General features: G+C 41.2%; 1 protein-coding gene across 2 annotated transcripts; it reads left to right on the forward strand.

Moving 5' to 3' along the window:
- Window positions 1-882: 882 nt before the first annotated feature.
- gabra6a (gamma-aminobutyric acid type A receptor subunit alpha6a) lies at window positions 883-18,881 on the forward strand. 2 transcript variants are annotated; one of them, XM_062045869.1, is made up of 9 exons: window positions 883-1,066; window positions 1,131-1,237; window positions 1,319-1,386; window positions 2,532-2,752; window positions 2,833-2,915; window positions 3,005-3,148; window positions 6,749-6,901; window positions 10,894-11,147; window positions 16,827-18,881. In XM_062045869.1, exons 1-9 carry the CDS (start codon window positions 894-896, stop codon window positions 17,094-17,096), a joined length of 1,473 nt encoding a protein of 490 aa, XP_061901853.1. In that variant the 5' UTR covers window positions 883-893; the 3' UTR covers window positions 17,097-18,881. The 2 variants fall into 2 exon arrangements, with proteins under 2 accessions (XP_061901853.1, XP_061901852.1); XM_062045868.1 differs by having other exon boundaries at window positions 884-1,066; window positions 16,824-18,881.
- Window positions 18,882-24,634: the final 5,753 nt, after the last annotated feature.

The raw sequence follows: 24,634 nt of genomic DNA on the forward strand, positions 1-24,634 counted from the left end.
GTTGACACAAAAGCTGCCATGCAGGCTGTTTTTTTTCCTTTTGTCTTTCTTCATTTTTCTTTTTTTGCCATTGCTCAAAAAAAAAAAAATAATGAAAAAAAAATCCATGTTATAATGAAATATTTTCAGGGCTCCAAATACTTCAAATATTTCACTTTAAAATGTTTTATGTGGTAAATATTGCATATATTGTGTAGTAGCCATATAAAAACATCAAAGTTTTCTTTGACAAAAGTGCATAAAACAAACAAAATAATAGTTCCAGCATAAAATGGACAGATATATCTGAAGTTGATCTCGTAACTTAAGTGTTGAAAGTAAAAGAAAAACCTAATAACAATGTATCACTTTATGAGTGGGGCACCTTTTGGATCCCAAATATATTAAGTGATTTTTTATTTATCTTTTCACTGTGATTACTCAAAAATATGAAATAATTAAAATCAATGGTGTCCTGCATTATTGATCTTTTAGGGCTTTTATTACTAAATACTGCAAATTTCAGTTTTACTATAAAAAAACTAAGTTTTTTTTTTAACAGAAAAGCCATAAAACATTTTTTAAAATTTGTATTACTTTATATCAACTTGAAGTTGATATAGAGATTTACTGTAAGCGTTAAATAATAATAAAAAAATAATAATCTGATTTATTTTTAACATTTTAATGACTTGAGACCCTTTATGGTCCCCGGGACCCCTAAAGGTAAAATAAATAAAAAATGCATAGATTTTGTTATGGTTTGAAAATGAAAAATATCAAAATGGCCCCTGCATGCTTAAATTTTTCCGTGTGCAGCCCTCAGTGGAAAAAGTTTGGACACCCCTGGTCTAAAGGATTTCCTAATCTGTTAATTGGATTACTAGTCCTTTCCTGATGTCCATAGTGCCCTTATGCACAAGTACAGGTCACAGCACCAAAAGGAACGTAACTATTTTCTGCTCCTTTTTACATACCTATTTTTTTTAATTATATGTAATCAAAAAGAAGACTTTGTCGAGCATTTATTAATAAAGATGGCCATCTTTTTCCTGTACTGCCTTCTTGCCTGTATCTGTGGGATAAGGTAAGTCTGGTCAATCAAATGCCGGACACTTTAAACATTAAATATTGTGTCGTGTTATTTCCAGTCTCGCTAACGGGAACGCAAATGAAAAGATTTACTCGGACAACATCACTCGCATTCTGGATCGACTCTTGGATGGTTATGACAACAGACTACGACCTGGATCAGGAGGTACGCATGGAAACCTTGCGTACAAAATGCACATGATTTGCTCTATCTTGTATTATTGTGCAATTTTGATTTGTGTTGCAGGTGGTATTACTGAAGTGAAAACAGACATCTTTGTCACAAGTTTCGGACCTGTGTCAGATGTTGAGATGGTACGAGGAGATGTGGTGACCGTATACACTACCGTTCAAAAGTTTGGGGTCACCCAAACAATTTTGTGGAATAGCATACATTTCTAAGAACAAGAATAGACTGTCGAGTTTCAGATGAAAGTTCTCTTTTTCTGGCCAGTTTGAGCGTTTAATTGACCCCACAAATGTGATGCTCCAGAAACTCAATCTGCTCAAAGGAAGGTCCGTTTTGTAGCTTCTGTAACGAGCTAAAGTGTTTTCAGATGTGTGAACATGATTGCACAAGGGTTTTCTAATCATCAATTAGCCTTCTGAGCCAATGAGCAAACACATTGTACCATTAGAACACTGGAGTGATAGTTGCTGGACATGGGCCTCTATACACCTATGTAGATATTGCACCAAAAACCAGACATTTGCAGCTAGAATAGTCATTTACCACATTAGCAATGTATAGAGTGTATTTCTTTCAAGTTAAGACTAGTTTAAAGTTATCGTCATTGAAAAGTACAGTGCTTTTCCTTCAAAAATAAGGATATTTCAATGTGACCCCAAACTTTTGAACGGTAGTGTACGTGTATTTGGATCGAAACTGTACTGAACCAAAAAGCGCTGTAAGATTTTCCACTCAGTACGCCTCCACAAGCCCGGGTATTGTGACTAAAATTATAATAATCAGTGAACACAATAGCTAAGCATACGTTTTGCATTTTGCTCACTTCCTGTCTGTACCGAAATTGACCAAACCGTGTCTTTGATACCGAGATACGCAAAGAACTGTGAGGATGCCCTGCCCGTTACAACCCGAGGTGACAGTAGTGTGAGACAAAAAAAAAAAAGAAGCATGACAGCGACCAATGACTGCCTGCCTTTTGGGCATCCTGCCATGAGACCACCTAATGAGCTCTAATCGGTTTGACCAGCTCTATAACGCCATTACTGATGGCTTCTGAATCAATATGACAACATGTCAGCCACAGAGCGCTTAATGGACTGATTCATGCTTATCTAATGAGTGACAAGCAACTGTCGTTGGCCGGTCTTGTTTCTCCAAGTGGAGAAAGTTGAAATGTCCTTATGGTGTTATGATGCATGCTGGTGTGTGGATTGTTAGTGTTGTGTTTATTTTATCCCACTGAAAAACGTACCACCGCCTTGTATTCCAGGAATACACCATGGACATGTTCTTTCGACAGATGTGGGTTGACGAAAGGCTTAAATTTGAGGGTCCCATTGAAATCCTGCGGTTGAACAACCTAATGGTAGACAATATCTGGACACCGGACACGTTCTTCCGTAACTCCAGAAGGTCCATTTCCCACAACATGACCACACCTAACAAGCTTTTCCGTATCATGCAAAACGGAACCGTCCTCTACACGATGAAGTGAGCCTACAGTATACGTCGCATAGGTTGTTATTCATGGGCAACAACCAATTGACTCCTGTTTGACTTCTGGTTGTCAGGCTGACAATAAGTGCAGAGTGTCCAATGTGGCTTATGGACTTCCCCATGGATGGTCACACTTGTCCTCTCAGGTTTGGAAGCTGTGAGTAACACACATTGTTAACAGTCACAGTCAACACCATGAGTAAAAGGAATATTCACTTTTCTTGTAAAACAAAACTGACTTTTCAGACGCCTACACCAGCAGTGAAATCATCTTCACCTGGAGGAAGGGGCCGGTAGCGTCTGTGGACTGTCCCAAAGAGTCCATAAGTCTATTGCAGTATGACCTTGTGGGACAGACTTTGTCCAGCGAGGTTTTCAAGTCAAACACAGGTACCAGGCACACTCCACAGATTGATATTTACAGTACATGTACAACAACATGTTACATCAGCACAATAGTACATTTTGTAAGCAGTATTGTAATAAGAACAAAATAAAGCTGAATTTAAGAAAAACAAACATAAATTATGCATAGATTTAAAGTGCATAACATTGCTTGTACAAACAGTGACCGAGGTGGGTATTGGTATCAGTGCGATACTGGCATGATGGGATTGATAATTTTGTTGCATTTTCTTTCCTGTACTTCAAGCAAATTACTCACTTTTTGTCGAAGTTCACGGGAGTGCAGCGTCTCTCTTCTAGTCCGTCGGGGAAGAAGTACATGTGAATTAGTGAATTACATTTATATAGCGCTTTTTCTCAAGTGACTCAAAGCGCTTTACATAGTGAAACCCAATATCTAAGTTACATTCAAACCAGTGTGGGTGGCACTGGGAGCAGGTGGGTAAAGTGTCTTGCCCAAGGACACAACGGCAGTGACTAGGATGGCGGAAGCGGGGATCGAACCTGCAACCCTCAAGTTGCTGGCACGGCCGCTCTACCAACCGAGCTATACCGCCCCCGCCACATCATGCCTGCGTACAATATCACAACAAATGGCAATCATATGGTTATTGTCAGTACTATCAGAAAACAAAGACTAAAACAAACTACAACCAACACTAGCAATGGTTATACTGTTGAAAATAAGTACAGCATGCTTCGTTATCCCAAACCTAAAGTGGAGACATTTTACCAAGGTATGCCTATAGGCTACTGTTTCAAACGTTTCAGATTGCCATATAACTTTGTACATGTAGTCCATAATATGCAAACACGAATGAGGAATTCTTTTATCATGTGATTTGGCTGTCTCCGTACGTTTCACATTGCCACGACAGCCGTGCTAATGTTGGAACCCATTTCCTCAGCGTGTCGGCATATTGAGAACGAAATAGGTACTGACACTACCCATATCCACATAGGTTTTATTCGTCGAAAATATATTTTGCCCTCTCAGTTGGATGACACATCGACATACAGGCTAACGGGCACACATTAGCTTATATGTCGATGTGTCATTGACCGGGCTAGCATGCTAAGCATTCGTTGCAGGAACATACTAGCTTTGTTGGACAAGATCATAGACTGTATTGGACAATATAGTTTACATACGAAATGGCCATTTCCATTTATTACAAGTAATGAGAAAACATAAATGCCTTACTTACCTATGAAGGAGGAAATTAGCAAGTTTGGCTTCAGATAAAAAAATCTTCACTGCCTTCAATCGTCTCCATCTTTCAAAGGCATCAAATCCTCGTTTTGTTCCTGGCTTTGTCGTGAATAAGTTGAGAATCGTAACGACGCCTTTTGGTTTTACTAAGGTCTGACATGTTTAGTAACTTTACCAGTGGCAGTAGCCAGACGAAGGTGGCGGTGCGTAACTGACAACCTGGATGTGACACACTCACAGACTTTCTAATTGGTCAAACGGTAGAAATGAAAACAATAACAAGATTTCGGGGCTGTAAATCTAATTTTGAAATGAGCATATCCCGACTGAACTACTGTTATCAGTTATAGAGGTATTGGAAAATAACATGATTTATTAATGCCTTTCGACATATCAGGGTCATTTAATGATGACTTGACTTTAAATGATTACATATCCCTCCTTTATAACATAAATGTACATATTTTCCCAACACCTGTCCAGCTGGTATTCGAACCAAGTATTTCTGCTTTGGAGCCCAGTACTAACACAATGCTGGGGAAACTTACCACTATATTCTTATCACTGACGGAGCAGAAAAGAGGCTAGGAACTGGTTTGCGGTAAAATTTCGTATAAACCGCCCTGTAAATCATTGATTGACATTTACATGCGCGTATTCTTGCAAAATGTACACAGTGCACGATCTGCGTATGGGTAGGGGCCCTGGTTCCGTGTGTGGGTGATTCACCAAGCCTTCACTTGTTGTGTCTTTGTGGGTCTTGCTGCCTTCAAGTAAGTGCAAAGCTTGCTATTTTGGCTTGAGAGCTAACTGTAATGTATCGGGCGCCTCTCCATAATATGTCATGTGGTCGGGCCTAATGGCGTGCCTTCAGCAGCGACTGTACAGGCTTTTGAAGGTCTCGGGAAGCAATTCACACTGAGGAAAGATGGCAACGTGCGGGAGCGTTTTGTCTTTTCACCATCATGAAGAAATGTTGTCCCGCTGTAGGAACCTTGCAAAATCCTGAAAAAAGACTGATCTGTCAGTCATTCATTTATAAAGCAGGCAGAGAATGTGTGTGTGTGTGTGTGTGTGTGTGTGTGTGTGTGTGTGTGTGTGTGTGTGTGTGTGTGTGTGGTAATATGGTCTGTTAAAGCATGCATGTGTTTAGACCGGACCGGGGCAAAATACGGCCCATTAAGATTTTCAATCCGGCCCGTCGGACGTTCTACATTATTTTTTTTTAGACCTTTAACATCAAAACTGTAGCCGCCATTATGATGTGCAGTGCAGTTTTTAAATTACCGTAAGTCTTGAACTATAGAAATTATTTCAATGGTTGAAGTCTGCGCTTTTGTGTTACGATCCGTTGCCCGGATCATGTTTTGTTCTATTAGTTTTGACTACCTAAGTTTTCTGCACCGCTGGGTTTGTGTTTCAGTTGCCATGACTGCCGATTAGTTCCACCTGCCTCTGATTCATACTTGCCAACCCTCCCGTTTTTAGTGGGAGACTCCCGGTATTCAGCGCCTCTCCCTATAACCTCCCGGCAGAAATTTTCTCCCGACAAACTCCCGGTATTCAGCCGGAGCATGGAGGCCACGCCCCCTCCAGCTCAGTGCGGACCTGAGTGGAGACAGCCTGTTCTCACGTCCGCTTTCCCACAATATAAACAGCTTGCCTGCCCAATGACGTCATAACTGTAGAATGATCGAGGGCGAGTTCTTGGTTTCTTATGTGGGTTTATTGTTAGGCAGTTTCATTAACGTCCTCCCAGCGCGGTAACAACACACAACAACAGCAGTCACGTTTAGTCTACCGTAAAGCAGTTCGTCTGCCGTAAACAGCAATGTTGTGACACTCTTAAACAGGACAATACTGCCATCTACTGGATAGCCTCCAGAACACTGAAATTCAAGTATTTTAGTATATCTTACTGAGATCATTTAGGACCAAAACCCTTAAAACAAGTAAAACACTCTAACATAAAATCTGCTTAGTGAGAAGAATTATCTTATCAGACAGAAAATATATTTGAGATATTTCATCTTACTTAGATTTCAGTTTTTGCAGTGCAGATTTTTACAGCTAATTGTGTACATATAATTTAAACACACATTCATTGGCCCCCCAGACAATTTTTTTTCTTTTAATCTGGTTTAGACAGAGCAACGTCGCGCATAATGACACTGGAGGTCACATCCTCTCTCTTGCACTCTCTCCGTCCTTTTGATGTGCGATGTTAGTGCAATCCCAACAGTTTCTATATACTGTAGCTCTATGCCCCGGCAGTTATTTAGTTTCAAGAGCAAGCAAGGGCATTGATTGTGCACTCACCCCCGCTCTGTCCCTCAGGGCTGCTGTCTTCACACATGCTGTTTATCTTACAGGTCACTACTCCGTGCAGGTGGTCCATTTCCACCTGCAGAGGAAGCTGGGATATTACCTCATCCAGACGTACATCCCGCTTATCATGGTTGTTGTGCTGTCACAAGTTTCTTTCTGGATCAATAAGGAGTCCGTTCCTGCACGTACAGTGGCCGGTATGTTACCTGCGCTATCATTTAGGGCAGGGTTGTCAAACTTGTTTTCATTGAGGGCCACATCGCAGTTAGGGTTGCCCTCAGAGGGCCGCTTTTAACAATGAGTAATATATGAATATACATGTGTATATATATAATACATTAACCATTTTTTTTTTACATAAGCTGCAAAACATTTTTTTAATTTTACTTTAAAAACTGGCAGCTCAGTCACCGGAATTTTACAGTAAAAGCAGTATTTTTTTTTTTAAAGCATATAAAAAATTTGAATAAATGGAATTGAATGGAAAAACAACACCACTGTTTTTAGTGGTAAAATTCAAGCAACAGAGCTGCCAGTTTTTTTTTTTTTTTACTGTTAAATCTTGTTGTTTTAATGTTTTTTTTGTTTTGTTTTGTGTCTTACTGTATATGAAAAAAAAAAAATAGTACGAAAGTTGATTTTACGGTTAAAAAAAGGGAATTTAACCGTAAAATCTATTGTCAATTTTACAGACTACAATTTGATTGATAATTTGTTTTGAAATCATAAGTCAAGCATACATTTAAGTACAGTATTTATCTTTATTTTAACAAAAAATATTTTTGGAATACATGATAGTATAATATTTTGATTTTGATAATATTGAATTTTAAAAATATATGCAATTGCATGCAGTACATGATTTTTAATGTCAAAAGGGAAAGAACAAATATATTTAGTAAGAAAAGATTAAGCATTTTGTTAACGCATATTATTTCCAGGCTTTCGCGGGCCACATAGAATAATGTGGTGGGCCAGATTTGGCCCCCAGGCCTTGAGTTTGATACCTGTGATTTAAGGCAATAATAAGCATGCATCCATTCATGTGTGCATGTTGTAATTAGAACGTGAACACACCCCTCAAGTTGCACAAAATAAGACCATGTTAAACCATTTTACACTTCAATAATAATCTATCACCACTAGATGGAAAAATAATAACATCCATGAGAAGGAAATTCTATAATAAATATATTTATATATACATTTTGGTCTTGACCTCTGTATGTATGATGAGATTATCGTAGATCTTCAGAATGCAACTTTTAATCAACTTTGAATAATAGGATATCCAGACTGATTTGAAGGTTTTAAAGATTCCTTCTTTATAAATGTCAACCTGTTGGTAGGTTGGTATGAAATTGTCAATGGGTATTTGGTGGGTAGATTTTGAAATGAATTGTATTGTACTGTATTTTGTATATTATATGATGATGTATATTTAAACTGTGTCCCTGTCCATAAACTGTGTGCTTCTAGGGATTACCTTTTCGCAGAACGGACTCTGATATTAACAAAAGAAACAATAATGGTATACAAAATTATCTCTGTCTGTAAATAAATAAAAATAAATAAATAATATAGTGTATAAGTATAAACTGTATACAAAAGTACAACTCATAGATCAAATACATAAATTGTTATTTCACATCAATACTATACATAACGTGTTTAATACTACAAAAAGGCTGCATTATTGTTATTGAATTGTTCAAGGTATGTAGAGGTCACATTATTAAATACTATATATTTTAGTCTTTGCAGTTGTCAATTTTTTGTCACTGTAAATATTTGTCATAATTAACTAAAGTTGTAAAATGTGTGCAGTTGCATATAAAAAAATAAATCGCCACATTATAATATTATTTATACTGAAATAATAGCCGATTTATACATACATGGTTTGAATAGGTTGAAAAATGTGGGAATTGTGCAACTTGGAAAAATGTCCCATTCATTTCAAGGGGAACTTCCTGGAAATGTTGGAATTTTTGGAAAAGCGAGATTTTTTGGAAAATTATTAGGAGCATGAATGTCCTAAATGAGCTGAATTGGTTGGTGTTGGAATTGTTTAAATAGGGCAAGAAATGTTGAAGTAGTAAATGGTATTAGGGAATTTCGGGAAAATCTGGAATTTTTTTGAAAAAGTTAAAAAATATGAAATATCTGAATAATTTAAAATGGTTGGTGTTGGAATTTTTCAAATCGGTCGAAAAATGTTGAAGTAGTAACATGTTGAATTGAGAAATGGTATTACGGAATTCCTGGAATTTTGGGAAAACCTGGAATTTTTCCAGTTAAAAAAAAACAACTTCATTTTTTGTCCTAATTAAGAGAAATGTTTAGACGGTGGAACGATTGAAGTGGCCTGAAAAATGTGGAAGGAGTAGTCGCCAGAAAAAAGGGTGGAAATAGGGCTTTGGAAAACCAGGAATTCTGGAAAATCCTGACATTTTTTGGAACTTGGAAAAAGGGGTTTTCAATTGCCAGGATGGTGGAATGTGTTGAAGGTGGAATGGTTTGAATCGGTTGAACAATGTGGAAATGGTGGAAGTTTGAAAAATGGCCAATTCATTTTGAATGGGAAAAATGTCCCGAAAAACCTGGAATTCTGGGAATTTTGGGAAAAGCGAGATTTTTTGGAAAATGATTAAGAGCATGAATGTCCTAAATGAGCTGAATTGGTTGGTGTTGGAATTGTTTAAATTGGGCAAGAAATGTTGAAGTAGTAAATGGTATTAGGGAATTTCGGGAAAATCTGGAATTTTTTTTGAAAAAGGTAAAAAACTTGAAATATCTGAATAAGTTAAAATGGTTGGTGTTGACATTTTCAAATCGGTCGAGAAATGTTGAAGTAGTAACATGTTGAATTGAGAAATGGTATTACGGAATTCCTGAATTTTGGGAAAACCTGGAATATTTCCAGTTAAAAAAAAACAACTTCATTTTTTTGTCCTAATTAAGAGAAATGTTTAGACGGTGGAACGATTGAAGTGGCCTGAAAAATGTGGAAAAGAGTAGTCGCCAGAAAAAAGGGTGGAAATAGGGCTTTGGAAAACCAGGAATTGTGGAAAATCCTGAAATGGTTTTGAACTTGGAAAAAGGGGTTTTCAATTCCCAGAATGTTGGAATGTGTTGAAGGTGGAATGGTTTGAATCGGTTAAAAATGTGGAAATGGTGGAAGTTTGAAAAATGGCCAATTCATTTTTGAATGGGAAAAATGTCCCGGAAAACCTGGAATTCTGGGAATTTTGGGAAAAGCGAGATTTTTTGGAAAATGATTAAGAGCATGAATGTCCTAAATGAGCTGAATTGGTTGGTGTTGGAATTGTTTAAATTGGGCAAGAAATGTTGAAGTAGTAAATGGTATTAGGGAATTTCGGGAAAATCTGGAATTTTTTTTGACAAAGGTAAAAAACTTGAAATATCTGAATAAGTTGAAATGGTTGGTGTAGAAATTTTTGAAATCGGTCGAGAAATGTTGAAGTAGTAACATGTTGAATTGAGAAATGGTATTACGGAAATCCTGAATTTTGGGAAAACCTTGAATTTTTCCAGTTAAAAAAAAACAACTTCATTTTTTGTCCTAATTAAGAGAAATGTTTAGACGGTGGAACGATTGAAGTGGCTTGAAAAATGTGGAAGGAGTTGTCGCAGAAAAAAGGGTGGAAATAGGGCTTTGGAAAACCAGGAATTGTGGAAAATCCTGAAATGGTTTTGAACTTGGAAAAAGGGGTTTTCAATTCCAGAATGTTGGAATGTGTTGACGGTGGAATGTTTTGAATCGGTTAAAAATGTGGAAATGGTGGAAGTTTGAAAATTGGCCAATTCATTTTGAATGGGAAAAATGTCCCGGAAAACCTGGAATTCTGGGAAATCTGGGAATTTTTGGAATTTGTCAAGGGAAATCCCACGATTCCCGAATAGGTCGAACAGTTTGAAGTTGGAACGGTTTGAATCGGATGAAAAATGTGGAAGGTATAGCGTGCCAAAATCTGGAGAAGAAGTATATAAAATAGATACATTTTGGTGTAGAAAACCATATAATAATGCAGATGGCAATAATACCAGCAATAGTAAGAAATGGCGAAGACATAATAAAACATCTGCTTATACTTGATGTAAACATTGCTTTTTTTTAGATGAGAAAAAAATATTTTCTCCCACTTTATGTTGGTTTCCCCCTCAGGCATCACCACCGTGCTAACAATGACCACCCTGAGCATCAGCGCCCGCCAGTCACTGCCCAAAGTAGCCTACGCCACAGCCATGGACTGGTTCATCGCCGTGTGTTTCGCCTTTGTGGCGTCGGCCCTCGTCGAGTTTGCGGCTGTCAACTACTTTGCCACGCTGCAGGCCAACCGCCTGAAGAAGAAGAAAGCCCGACAAGACAAGCTGGAGGTTTTAGCGACGGCCAGTGACGACGACGACGACACAATTTCGGTGAGCACCAACAAAACATTGTTTATGCTAGGTACAGACTTACGTGTTTCACCAACTTTACTGCTTCAGTTTTCATGCTAGTGACTTTCTCAAAAATGTATCCAATATTGGCTTTTTACACAAAATTTTCATCAGATGATAAAAACCTTTTTTTCCAAAGCTAGGACTGCGAGGACTGTCTTATTGTGGCGGTTCGCTCCCCGTATGATCAGTGTCAGAGCTTGGTCCGCATTGCCGGCAGTAAGTCGGACCCGTTTCCAGTGAGGGTTGGACTCCGCCAAGGCTGTCCTTTGTCACCGATTCTGTTCATAACCTTTATGGACAGAATATCTAGGCGTAGTCAGGGTGTTGATCTGGTTTGGTGGCTGCAGAATTTGGTCTCTGCTATTTGCAGATGATGTGGTCCTGATGGCTTCATCTGGCCAGGATCTTCAGCTCTCACTGGATCGGTTCGCAGCCGTGTGTGAAGCGACTGGGATGGGAATCAGCACCTCCAAGTCCGAGTCCATGGTTCTCGCTCGGAAAAGGGTGGAGTGCCATCTCCGGGTTGGGGAGGAGATCTTGCCCCAAGTGGAGGAGTTCAAGTACCTCGGAGTCTTGTTCACGAGTGAGGGAAGAGTGGATCGTGAGATCGACAGGCGTATAATTGTGGCGTCTTCAGTAATGCGGACGCTTTATTGATCCGTTGTGGTGAAGAAGGAGCTGAGCCGAAAGGCAAAGCTCTCGATTTACCGGTCGATCTACGTTCCCATCCTCACCTATGGTCATGAGCTTTGGGTCATGACCGAAAGGACAAGATCACGGGTACAAGCGGCCGAAATGAGTTTCCTCCGCCGGGTGGCGGGGCTCTCCCTTAGAGATAGGGTGAGAAGCTCTGTCATCCGGGGGGAGCTCAAAGTAAAGCCGCTGCTCCTCCACATGGAGAGGAGCCAGATGAGGTGGTTCGGGCATCTGGTCGGGCATTTGTTGGGTTGGGGAGGAGATCTTGCCCCAAGTGGAGGAGTTCAAGTACCTCGGAGTCTTGTTCACGAGTGAGGGAAGAGTGGATCGTGAGATCGACAGGCGTATAATTGTGGCGTCTTAAGTAATGCGGACGCTGTATCGATCCGTTGTGGTGAAGAAGGAGCTGAGCCGGAAGGCAAAGCTCTCGATTTACCGGTCGATCTACGTTCCCATCCTCACCTATGGTCATGAGCTTTGGGTCATGACCGAAAGGACAAGATCACGGGTACAAGCGGCCGAAATGAGTTTCCTCCGCCGGGTGGCGGGGCTCTCCCTTAGAGATAGGGTGAGAAGCTCTGTCATCCGGGGGTAGCTCAAAGTAAAGCCGCTGCTCCTCCACATGGAGAGGAGCCAGATGAGGTGGTTCGGGCATCTGGTCGGGCATTTGTTGGGTTGGGGAGGAGATCTTGCCCCAAGTGGAGGAGTTCAAGTACCTCGGAGTCTTGTTCACGAGTGAGGGAAGAGTGGATTGTGAGATCGACAGGCGTATAATTGTGGCGTCTTCAGTAATGCGGACGCTGTATCGATCCGTTGTGGTAAAGAAGGAGCTGAGCCGGAAGGCAAAGCTCTCGATTTACCGGTCGATCTACGTTCCCATCCTCACCTATGGTCATGAGCTTTGGGTCATGACCGAAAGGACAAGATCACGGGTACAAGCGGCCGAAATGAGTTTCCTCCGCCGGGTGGCGGGGCTCTCCCTTAGAGATAGGGTGAGAAGCTCTGTCATCCGGGGGGAGCTCAAAGTAAAGCCGCTGCTCCTCCACATGGAGAGGAGCCAGATGAGGTGGTTCGGGCATCTGGTCGGGCATTTGTTGGGTTGGGGAGGAGATTTTGCCCCAAGTTGAGGAGTTCAAGTACCTCGGAGTATTGTTCACGAGTGAGGGAAGAGTGGATCGTGAGATCGACAGGCGTATCGTTGTGGCGTCTTAAGTAATGCGGACGCTATATCGATCCGTTGTGGTAAAGAAGGAGCTGAGCCGGAAGGCAAAGCTCTCGATTTACCGGTCCATCTACGTTCCCATCCTCACCTATGGTCATGAGCTTTGGGTCATGACCGAACGGACAAGATCACGGCCGAAATGAGTTTCCTCCACCTGGTGGCGGGGCTCTCCCTTAGACATAGTGTGAGAAGCTCTGTCATCCGGGGGGAGCTCAAAGTAAAGCCGCTGCTCCTCCACATGGAGAGGAGCCAGATGAGGTGGTTCGGGCATCTGGTCGGGCATTTGTTGGGTTGGGGAGGAGATCTTGCCCCAAGTGGAGGAGTTCAAGTACCTCGGAGTCTTGTTCACGAGTGAGGGAAGAGTGGATCGTGAGATCGACAGGCGTATAATTGTGGCGTCTTCAGTAATGCGGACGCTGTATCGATCCGTTGTGGTGAAGAAGGAGCTGAGCCGGAAGGCAAAGCTCTCGATTTACCGGTCGATCTACGTTCCCATCCTCACCTATGGTCATGAGCTTTGGGTCATGACCGAAAGGACAAGATCACGGGTACAAGCGGCCGAAATGAGTTCCCTCCGCCGGGTGGCGGGGCTCTCCCTTAGAGATAGGGTGAGAGGCTCTGTCATCCGGGGGGAGCTCAAAGTAAAGCCGCTGCTCCTCCACATGGAGAGGAGCCAGATGAGGTGGTTCGGGCATCTGGTCGGGCATTTGTTGGGTTGGGGAGGAGATCTTGCCCCAAGTGGAGGAGTTCAAGTACCTCGGAGTCTTGTTCACGAGTGAGGGAAGAGTGGATCGTGAGATCGACAGGCGTATCGTTGTGGCGTCTTAAGTAATGCGGACGCTGTATCGATCCGTTGTGGTAAAGAAGGAGCTGAGCCGGAAGGCAAAGCTCTCGATTTACCGGTCGATCTACGTTCCCATCCTCACCTATGGTCATGAGCTTTGGGTCATGACCGAAAGGACAAGATCACGGCCGAAATGAGTTTCCTCCGCCGGGTGGCGGGGCTCTCCCTTAGAGATAGGGTGAGAAGCTCTGTCATCCGGGGGGAGCTCAAAGTAAAGCCGCTGCTCCTCCACATGGAGAGGAGCCAGATGAGGTGGTTCGGGCATCTGGTCAGGATGCCACCCGAACGCCTCCCTAGGGAGGTGTTTCGGGCACGTCCGACCGGTAGGAGGCCACGGGGAAGACCCAGGACACGTTGGGAAGACTATGTCTCCCGGCTGGCCTAGTTGCTGGAAATGGGCCTCTATATACCTATGTAGATATTGCACCAAAAACCAGACATTTGCAGCTAGAATAGTCATTTACCACATTAGCAATGCATAGAGTGTATTTCTTTAAAGTTAAGACTAGTTTAAAGTTATCTTCATTGAAAAGTACAGTGCTTTTCCTTCAAAAATAAGGACATTTCAATGTGACCCCAAACTTTTGAACGGTAGTGTAGACCCCCCGCAACCCCCCTAAACCCCGCCCCCCCCCCCAACCCCGCCCACCTCAACCTCCTCATGCTCTCTCAGGGAGAGCATGTCCCAAATTCCAAGCTGCTGTTTTGAGGCATGTTAAAAAAACGTTACTTTGTGACTTCAACAATAATTATGGCAGTGCCATGTTGGCATTTTTTTTGGAAAACCTTGTTACATTGTTTAATGCATCCAGCGGGGCATCACAACAAAATTAAAGGCCTACTGAAACCTACTACTACCGACCACGCAGTCTGATAGTTTATATATTAATGATGAAATCTTAACATTGCAACACATGCCAATACGGCCGGGTTAACTTATAAAGTGACTTTTAAAACTTCCCGGGAAATATCCGGCTGAAACGTCGCGGTATGATGACGTATGCGCGTGACGAAGTCAGAGTAACGGAAGTTATGGTACCCGTAGAATCCTATACAAAAAGCTCTGTTTTCATTTCATAATTCCACAGTATTTTGGACATCTTTTGCAATTTGTTTAGTGAACAATGAAGGCTGCAAAGAAGACAGTTGTAGGTGGGATCGGTGTATTAGCAGCGGACTACAGCAACACAACCAGGAGGACTTTGTTGGAGCGCTAGCCGCGCTAGCCGCGCTAGCCTCGCTAGCCGCGCTAGCCGCCGACCTCACCTTGACTTCCTACGTCTCCGGGCCGCCAAACGCATCGGGTGAAGTCCTTCGTCCTTCTGCCGATCGCTGGAACGCAGGTGAGCACGGGTGTTGATGAGTAGATGAGGGCTGGCTGGCGTAGGTGGAGAGCTAATGTTTTTAGCATAGCTCTGTGAGGTCCCGTTGCTAAGTTGCTAAGTTAGCTTCAATGGCGTCGTTAGCACAGCATTGTTAACCTTCGCCAGCCTGGAAAGCATTAACCGTGTATTTACATGTCCACGGTTTAATAGTATTGTTGATTTTCTATCCATCCTTCCAGTCAGAGGTTTATTTTTTTGTTTCTATATGCAGTTAAAGCACGATGCTAGCACGTTAGCTCGTAGCTAAAGCATTTCGCCGATCTATTGTCGTGGAGATAAAAGGCACTGAATGTCCATTTTGCGTTCTCGACTCTCATTTTCAAAAGGATATAGTATCCGGGGTGGTTTAACATACAAATCCGTGATCCACAATAAAAAAAGGAGAGTGTGGAATCCAATGAGCCAGCTTGTACCTAAGTTACGGTCAGAGCGAAAAAAGATACGTCCATCACTGCCTCTCAAGTCCTTCACTGTAACGTTCCTCATCTACGAATCTTTCATCCTCGCTCAAATTAATGGGGTAATCGTCACTTTCTCGGTCCGAATCTCTCTCGCTCCATTGTAAACAACGGGGAATTGTGAGGAATACTAGCTCCTGTGACGTCACGCTACTTCTGGTACAGGCAAGGCTTTTTTTTATCAGCGAGCAAAAGTTGCGAACTTTATCGTCGATTTTCTCTATTAAATCCTTTCAGCAAAAATATGGCAATATCGCGAAATGATCAAGTATGACACATAGAATGGATCTGCTATTCCCGTTTAAATAAAAAAAAATCATTTCAGTGGGCCTTTAAGCATAATAATGTGTTAATTCCACGATATATCGGTATCGGTTGATATCGGAATCGGTAATTAAGAGTTGGACAATATCGGACATCGGCAAAAAAGCCATTGTCGGACATCTCTAGTCCTAATCATTTGTGAAAGCAACATACGCCCTCAGATATTCCTCTGCATTAACATAGTCACTACCAATGGCGGCCATCGGCTGTCATCTGTGCTGCTGAGAATGTCAATGATGATCAGGAAGCTTCAAAGAAAACAGGCCGTGCTTCAGAAAAGGAGTTAAAAAAAAAAAAATGCATTTTCAACTTCCATAATCACCTCCCACTTCTTCCATGTATTCCCATTCCGAGCACACTAGACATTAAATAATAATATGTTCCATTGTAGCGCTCTCATCAGTGGCTATAGGCTTCATGCTAATACAGTAAGCCACCATGGCGTCCTCTTGGGATGTGTCTCACGTGCTTTAAAAATAGCCCGAGTGAGAGAAGAACTCCAGCACTCCTCCCTGGATAATCTGCTAACATCCTATGGGCTTCCATCAGAGGGCCTGCTGTGTTCTACACGGCTGTTGGAATGCAACTGGGAGAAAGCTCCTGTGGGAGCAAACAATATTCTCATCCTGGTGTACGTGACACCACTAACTCTGCACTCTGTATACACACTGGCCGGCCGGCTGGATAAAGGCTAACATCATTTTGTTTCCCCCTGCCTTTCAGCAGTCCACCACCGGCCCTCAAGAGGGCCTGAAGAGGAGAAACCACTCAGTGTGTCCCAGTGAGCCAGCGGAGCCTCCGCCACTGCCCATATTCCTTCAGCAGGGCTCAGCTTTTCCTCAAATTCCACAGCTGGCGGGGACCAGCCCCATCGATAAGTACGCCCGCATTCTCTTCCCCCTGACCTTTGCACTCTTCAACCTCGTCTACTGGTACGTCTACTTGGCCAAGGACACCATGGAGAGAGCCAGGTACACGCCCGGAATGACGGAATGAGCGTTTTTCTGCTGTTGTCTGTCAACGGATATCAATCTGTTACAATCAGCACCCACCAAATGGATTCATCTTCACCATCGCAGAGATGCCTTGTTATACAGTAGAGCTGGGGTGTCCAAAGTGCGGCCCCCGGGGGCCATTTGCGGCCCGCAGGTCATTTTTTAACGGCACCACGGCACATTCTAAAAATATGATGAAAAAAATATAAAAAACATAAAAAGTGGTATAAAAGAGCAGACAGGTGAAATGTAACAAGAAAATGTTGCATTATTTACTCTAATAACACAAATCTGTCATGCAGGCTGTTTCTTTCTTTAAAAAATAATAATGAATCAAAATCAATTTCATTATGAATTATTGACCTATTCAAGGCTCCATTTACTTCACATTAAATATTCCACTTTGAGATATTTTGGGGGGGAAATGTTGCATGTTTTTTGGTTGCCATTTAAAAAACAACGTTTTTTTAAAGAAGGGCCTAAAAAGAACAAACAAAAAACATAAACAACAATAAAACGTATAATTGACGGATAGATCTGAAGTTGATCTTGAGACTATTGTGGTAAAAGTTTAAAAAAATGTTGGATTTATTTTTTTAAACGTACCTTTTTGGATCCCCAATAATTTTAGTGGGACTTTTTTTTTTTTTAAGTGTCATTGCTCAAAAAAATAATGAATTAAAATCAATGTTGTTATGAGTTATTGACCTTTTTAAGACTCCAATTATTATATAATCTCAAATATTCCACTTTAAAATTTTATTGGGGAAAATATTGCATATTTTGTGTTTTTTTCCATATAAAAACACGGTTTTCCTTGACAAAAATGGCATACAACTTAAATCTTTAAAAGCGTTATATTGACAGATAGACCTAATGTTGATCTAGAGATTTAAACCTTGAATAATAATAATAATAATAATAATACTAAATAATGACACATATGTAATATTTTTTTGGACCAAAACCTTTTGGGGTCCCCGGGATCAAGTCTGAGTGGAGGCCTAAATGTATCTTTTTTATACATATATTGTATTGGTTTTTAAAATAAAAAATATGAAAATGGCCCCCGCTTGCTTTGATTTTTCAGTGTGCGGCCCTTAGTGGAAAATGTTTGGACACCCCTGCAGTAGAGAATACTGAGTATATACATACACATACAGCAACAACTATCTATTTTTCTCCAATTGATCCTGTTCAAAGTGTAGCCCAGGGGTCGGCAACCCAAAATGTTGAAAGAGCCATATTGGACCAAAAATACAAAAGACAAATCTGTCTGGAGCCGCAAAAAATGAAAAGCCGTATATCAATCAATCAATCAATGTTTATTTATATAGCCCTAAATCACGAGTGTCTCAAAGGGCTGCACAAGCCACAACGACATCCTCGGCTCAGATCCCACATCAGGGCAAGGAAAAACTCAACCCAATGGGACAATGAGAAACCTTGGAGGGGACCGCAGATGTGGGGACACCCCCCTGGGCGACCGGTGCAATGGACGTCGAGTGGATCTAGCATAATATTGTGAGAGTCCAGTCCATAGTGGATCTAACATAATAGTGCACGGAGGGTCCGATGGGGTATTCATATGGATATTAAAGTCCCCCATTATGATTATATTGTCGCCGTGCATCACTAGATCAGCGACAAACTCTGAGAATTCACTGATAAAGTCTGAATAGGGCCCTGGGGGGCGGTAGATAACAGCCAGGTAGAGAGACAGCGGTGCGACAGACCTCATAGTAAGCACCTCAAACGATTTATATTTATTACTTAGGTTGAGGTTAAGGTTTTCATTGTATATTAGTGCGACCCCCCCACTCCTTTTAAGGGGACGGGCAATATGCGCATTCGTATAGTTAGGAGGAGATGCCTCATTCAGCGCAAAAAAAATCGTCTGGTTTGAGCCAGGTTTCGCTGAAACCAATGATGTTAAGATTGTTGTCTCTACTGACCTCATTAACTAATAATGTTTTGGGAGACAATGATCTTATCTTACCTTATATTAGTCTTGTAATGAAGACAACACATGACGTAAGTGTCTATATTAGCTATAATAGCCTACTATTAAAATGACTACGTGTAGCAGGCTGGAGCAAATCTTTGTTGACAGAAATGTTGAAATGTAATATTTATTCTACACATTTTTACACATTAGAAACCATTAGTAAATCACAGGCTACTCAGAAGGTGAGATAACTCCTGGAAATTACTGGCTTTTAATGGCCAAAGGTATAGATGTGTGTGTCCAAGTTAAAAGAAACGACAGGCTGTCTTCTTTTAATAGATTTATTACAATATTTGGCAAGCTAGGTAATGTTTGCTGTGGTCTGGAACAATATGGCACACAAACAACTATCTGAAATGTCTTGAGACATGCAAATATAAAGTATATACAAAGAGGATAAAAGTAAAGGATATTAAATGAGCTCAAATATACCTACAAATGAGGCATAATGATGCAATATGTACATACAGCTAGCCTAAATAGCATGACAGCATTGATTAGCTTGCAGTTATGCACTGACCAAATATGCCTGATTAGCACTCCAATAAGTCAATAACACCAACAAAGCCCACCTTTGTGCATTCACGCACAATATAAAACTTTCGGTGGACAAAATGAGACAAAGAAGGAGGGGAAGATTTTATATGTAAAAAAACTGTTGCGTAAAACTGTGGTGAGTTCAAGAACAGCAGAAATTAATAGGACAAAACGATGTCCACCAAATACTCTCATCAGTGTAGCATACACACAAACATATTAAACAGTGGTAGTTGTAACAATTGGGAAGGTTTGTGTCATGTTTGTCCTCAAGCAAAAAACATACTAAGACAAAAAAAAATATTTTTTCCCCGTCATTTTCCATTTTCAACCCTTTTTTAAAATTGCTCCAGGGAGCCACTAGGGCGGCACTAAAGAGCTACGGGTTGCTGACCCCGAGTGTAGCCAGTCAGTCACATTGTAGAGACAATTAACTGAGTTGGAACTGATGTCAGCTAAGTGAAGTGATACATCATCATCATCAACAACCCACATAAATATACATAATTTACTTTTGCATGAAACAGCTACATTAAAATAATACAGAAGAACATATAAGGTACAACGTAATCCTTTACGAGGCGCCGGTTAACGAACTGTAGGAAATAATCGAAAGAAGTTAACCTGTGGCCGTCATTAATCTGTACAGGTCAATTTGAAGGTATTTGACCTCAGATGACAACCCCTCCCTGCGTATGTCTGCAAGCTGATTGTTTGTGGAGGTGTTCCCTTAAGATTGCAAATGTCACTTGAATAAAGAATGAAACAAATTGTAATGTGGGGGCTCAAAATAAAATGTTGCTTCGGGCCCCAATTTAGCCTTGTTTGATCCTATTTCATCTATTTTAGATTTTGCAGTGCATGATCCGCAACTTTGGTACTTGCTGGTATTGGTACAATTATGACGCGCTACCTTGATAAAAAGTGACGACACCTATACCGAACAAAAATATAAACGCAACACTTTTGTTTTTGCTCCCATTTTTCATGAGTTGAACTAAAAGATCTAAAACTTTTATTATATACAAACCCCGTTTCCATATGAGTTGGGAAATTGTGTTAGATGTAAATATAAACGGAATTCAATGATTTGTAACTCCTTTTCAACCCATATTCAATTGAATGCACTACAAAGACAACATATTTGATGTTCAAACTCATAAACTTTATTTACATGTGCCAAAGTAGTTGGGAAAGGGCATGTTCACCACTGTGTTACATGGCCTTTCCTTTTAACAACACTCAGTAAAGGTTTGGGAACTGAGGAGACACATTTTTGAAGCTTCTCAGGTGGAATTCTTTCCCATTCTTGCTTGATGTACAGCTTAAGTTGTTCAACAGTCCGGGGGTCTCCCTTGTGCTATTTTAGGCTTCATAATGCGCCACACATTTTCAATGGGAGACAGGTCTGGACTACAGGCAGGCCAGTCTAGTACCCGCACTCTTTTACTATGAAGCCACGTTGATGTAACACGTGGCTTGGCATTGTCTTGCTGAAATAAGCAGGGGCGTCCATTGTAACGTTGCTTGGATGGCAACATATGTTGCTTCAAAACCTGTATGTACCTTTCAGCATTAATGGCGCCTTCACAGATGTGTAAGTTACCCATGTCTTGCGCACTAATACACCCCCATACCATCACACATGCTGCCTTTTCAACTTTGCGCCTATAACAATCCAGATGGTTCTTTTCCTCTTTGTTCCAGAGGACACGACGTCCACAGTTTCCAAAAACAATTTGAAATGTGGACTCGTCAGCCCACAGAACACTTTTCCACTTTGTATCAGTCCATCTTAGATGAGCTCAGGCCCAGCGAAGCCGACGGCGTTTCTGGGTGTTGTTGATAAACGGGTTTCGCCTTGCATAGGAGAGTTTTAACTTGCATTTACAGATGTAGCGACCAACTGCAGTTACTCACAGTGGGTTTCTGAAGTGTTCCTGAGCCCATGTGGTGATATCCTTTACACACTGATGTCGCTTGTTGATGCAGTACAGCCTGAGGGATCGAAAGTCACGGGCTTAGCTGCTTACGTGCAGTGATTTCTCCAGATTTTCTGAACCCTTTGATGATATTACGGAGCGTAGATGGTGAAATCCCTAAATTCCTTGCAACAGCTGGTTGAGAAAGGTTTTTCTTAAACTGTTCAACAATTTGCTCACGCATTTGTTGACAAAGTGGTGACCCTCGCCCCATCCTTGTTTGTGAATGACTGAGCATTTCATGGAATCTACTTTTATACCCAATCATGGCACCCACCTGTTCCCAATTTGCCTGTTCACCTGTGGGATGTTCCAAATAAGTGTTTGATGAGCATTCCTCAACTTTATCAGTATTTATTGCCACCTTTCCCAACTTCTTTGTCACGTGTTGCTGGCATCAAATTCTAAAGTTAATGATTATTTGCAAAAAAAAAAAAGTTTATCAGTTTGAACATCAAATATGTTGTCTTTGTAGCATATTCAACTGAATATGGCTTGAAAAGGATTTGCAAATCATTGTATTCCGTTTATATTTACATCTAACACAATTTCCCAACTCATATGGAAACGGGGTTTGTACACAAAAGACTTATTCCTCGCAAATATTGTTCATAAATCTGTCTAAATCTGTGTTAGTGAGCACTTATTTTTTTTTTGCCAAGATAATCCATCCCGCCTCACAGGTGTGGCATATCAAGAAGCTGATTAAACAGCATGATTGTTGCATACCAACTGCCAATCTGAAATGTGCAGTTTTGCTTTATAGGGTTGATCAGGTTGTCGGTTGTGGTCTGTGGAACGTTGGTCCACTCCTCTTCAACGGCTGTGTGAAGTTGCTAGATATTGGCAGGAACTGGAACACGCTGTCGTATACGCCGATCCACAGCTTCCCAAACATGCTCAATGGCTGACATGTCAGGCTATGCAAGAACTGGGATGTTTTCAGCTTCCAGGAATTGTGTACAGATCCTTGCAACATGGGGCCGTGCATTGTCATGCTGCAACATGAGGTGATGGTCTCGGGTGAATGGCACAACAATGGGCCTCAGGATTTCGTCACGGTATCTCTGTGCATTCAAAATGCCATCAATAAAATGCACTTGCGTTCGTTGTCCATAACATACGCCTGCCAATACCATAACCCCACCCCCACCCTGGGGGGCATGAGTTTATACACCAAAATCACTAAGCCAATAAGAAAAACAAGTCACAGTGCTACACTTATTGATAATATATTTACTAATAACTTTGATAATAAGACTACAAGTAGTCTGCTACAGACATCGCCGATCATCTACCAGTTTTCACAATCTATGACAAAAGGACATTTTTAAAGACTGTACAGAGAAAATATGATCGCTTTTGAGAATGAACTAAGACAACAAAGTTGGGACAATGCGTACAGTGAAAATTATGTAGATGATGCATATGACCTTTTTTAAAATACTTTCCTGATGTTTTATGAAAAATATTGTCCATGGAAACAACTTAGTACCAAGCCCCCCAAAAAAACAGTCAACCACGAATGACGTAGGGTTCGAAATATGTTTGTAACAAAAAAAAATGCATTATACAGAACATTCATAACACAAAGATTTATAGAGGCACAAAAAAAATATATCAATCAATCAATGTTTATTTATATAGCCCTAAATCACAAGTGTCTCAAAGGGCTGCACAAGCCACAACGACATCCTCGGTACAGAGCCCACATACGGGCAAGGAAAAACTCACCCCAGTGGGACGTCGGTGAATGACTATGAGAAACCTTGGAGAGGACCGCATATGTGGGTAACCCCCCCCCCCCCCCCCCAATGGATGTCGAGTGGGTCTGACATAATATTGTGAAAGTCCAGTCCACAGTGGATCCAACACATCAGCGAGAGTCCAGTCCATAGTGGGGCCAGCAGGAAACCATCCCGAGCGGAGACGGGTCAGCAGCGCAGAGATGTCCCCAACCGATGCACAGGCTAGTGGTCCACCCGGGGTCCCGACTCTGGACAGCCAGCACTTCATCCATGGCCACCGGACCTATGCAACTCCCCCTCGCAAGGGACAGGGGAGAAGAGGAGAGAAGAAAAGAAACGGCAGATCAACTGGTCTAAAAAGGTAGTCTATTTAAAGGCTTGAGTATACAAATGAGTTTTAAGATGAGACTTAAATGCTTCTACTGAGGTAGCATCTCTAACTGTTACCGGGAGGGCATTCCAGAGTACTGGAGCCCGAATAGAAAATGCTCTATAGCCCGCAGACTTTTTTTTGGCTCTGGGAATCACTAATAAGCCGGAGTTCTTTGAACGCAGATTTCTTTGAACGCAGATTTCTTGTCGGGACATATGGTACAATACAATCGGCGAGATAGGCTGGAGCTAAACCGTGTAGTATTTTATACGTAAGTAGTAAAACCTTAAAGTCGCATCTTAAGTGCACAGGAAGCCAGTGCAGGTGAGCCAGTATAGGCTCACCTGCACTGCTCATATATATATAAGAACAAGCTAACTAGCGTACTTCGCACATGTAGAAAAGAACGCTACAGTCATTTATTAGACAAGAACAAAAACAACATGAGAGTGACATGGGGCGTATTAAATAGTATCATTAAAAATGGTACTAAGAAAGAGTACCCACAATCATTTCTACACAAAAATATACAAATTTACAACATGGACAAAGTAGTTGAGCACTTGAATAACTGCTTTTGGTAATATTGGAATCAATATGGAACAAAGGATTCCAGCTGTAGATAATGGATCAGTGATACCATAGATCGAAATCCCAACCCTATGCTCCTTAAAATTGTGACAAAAGAGGAAATAATCAAAATGGTAAAGAAATGCAAATCCAAGACTTTGACTGACTGTCACGGAGTAGATCAAAAAAGTTATTGCAAAAATTTCAGAACCTTTAACATTTCTTCAGTATTTTATAATTTCAAACAGGAAAATTCCCAAACAATAGCAAAAGTTGTAGACAAACAAATTTACAAATTACAGACCTGTTTCGTTACTTCCA

Source organism: Entelurus aequoreus, linkage group LG04 (assembly GCF_033978785.1).
Source record: "Entelurus aequoreus isolate RoL-2023_Sb linkage group LG04, RoL_Eaeq_v1.1, whole genome shotgun sequence".
Lineage (NCBI taxonomy): Eukaryota > Metazoa > Chordata > Actinopteri > Syngnathiformes > Syngnathidae > Entelurus > Entelurus aequoreus.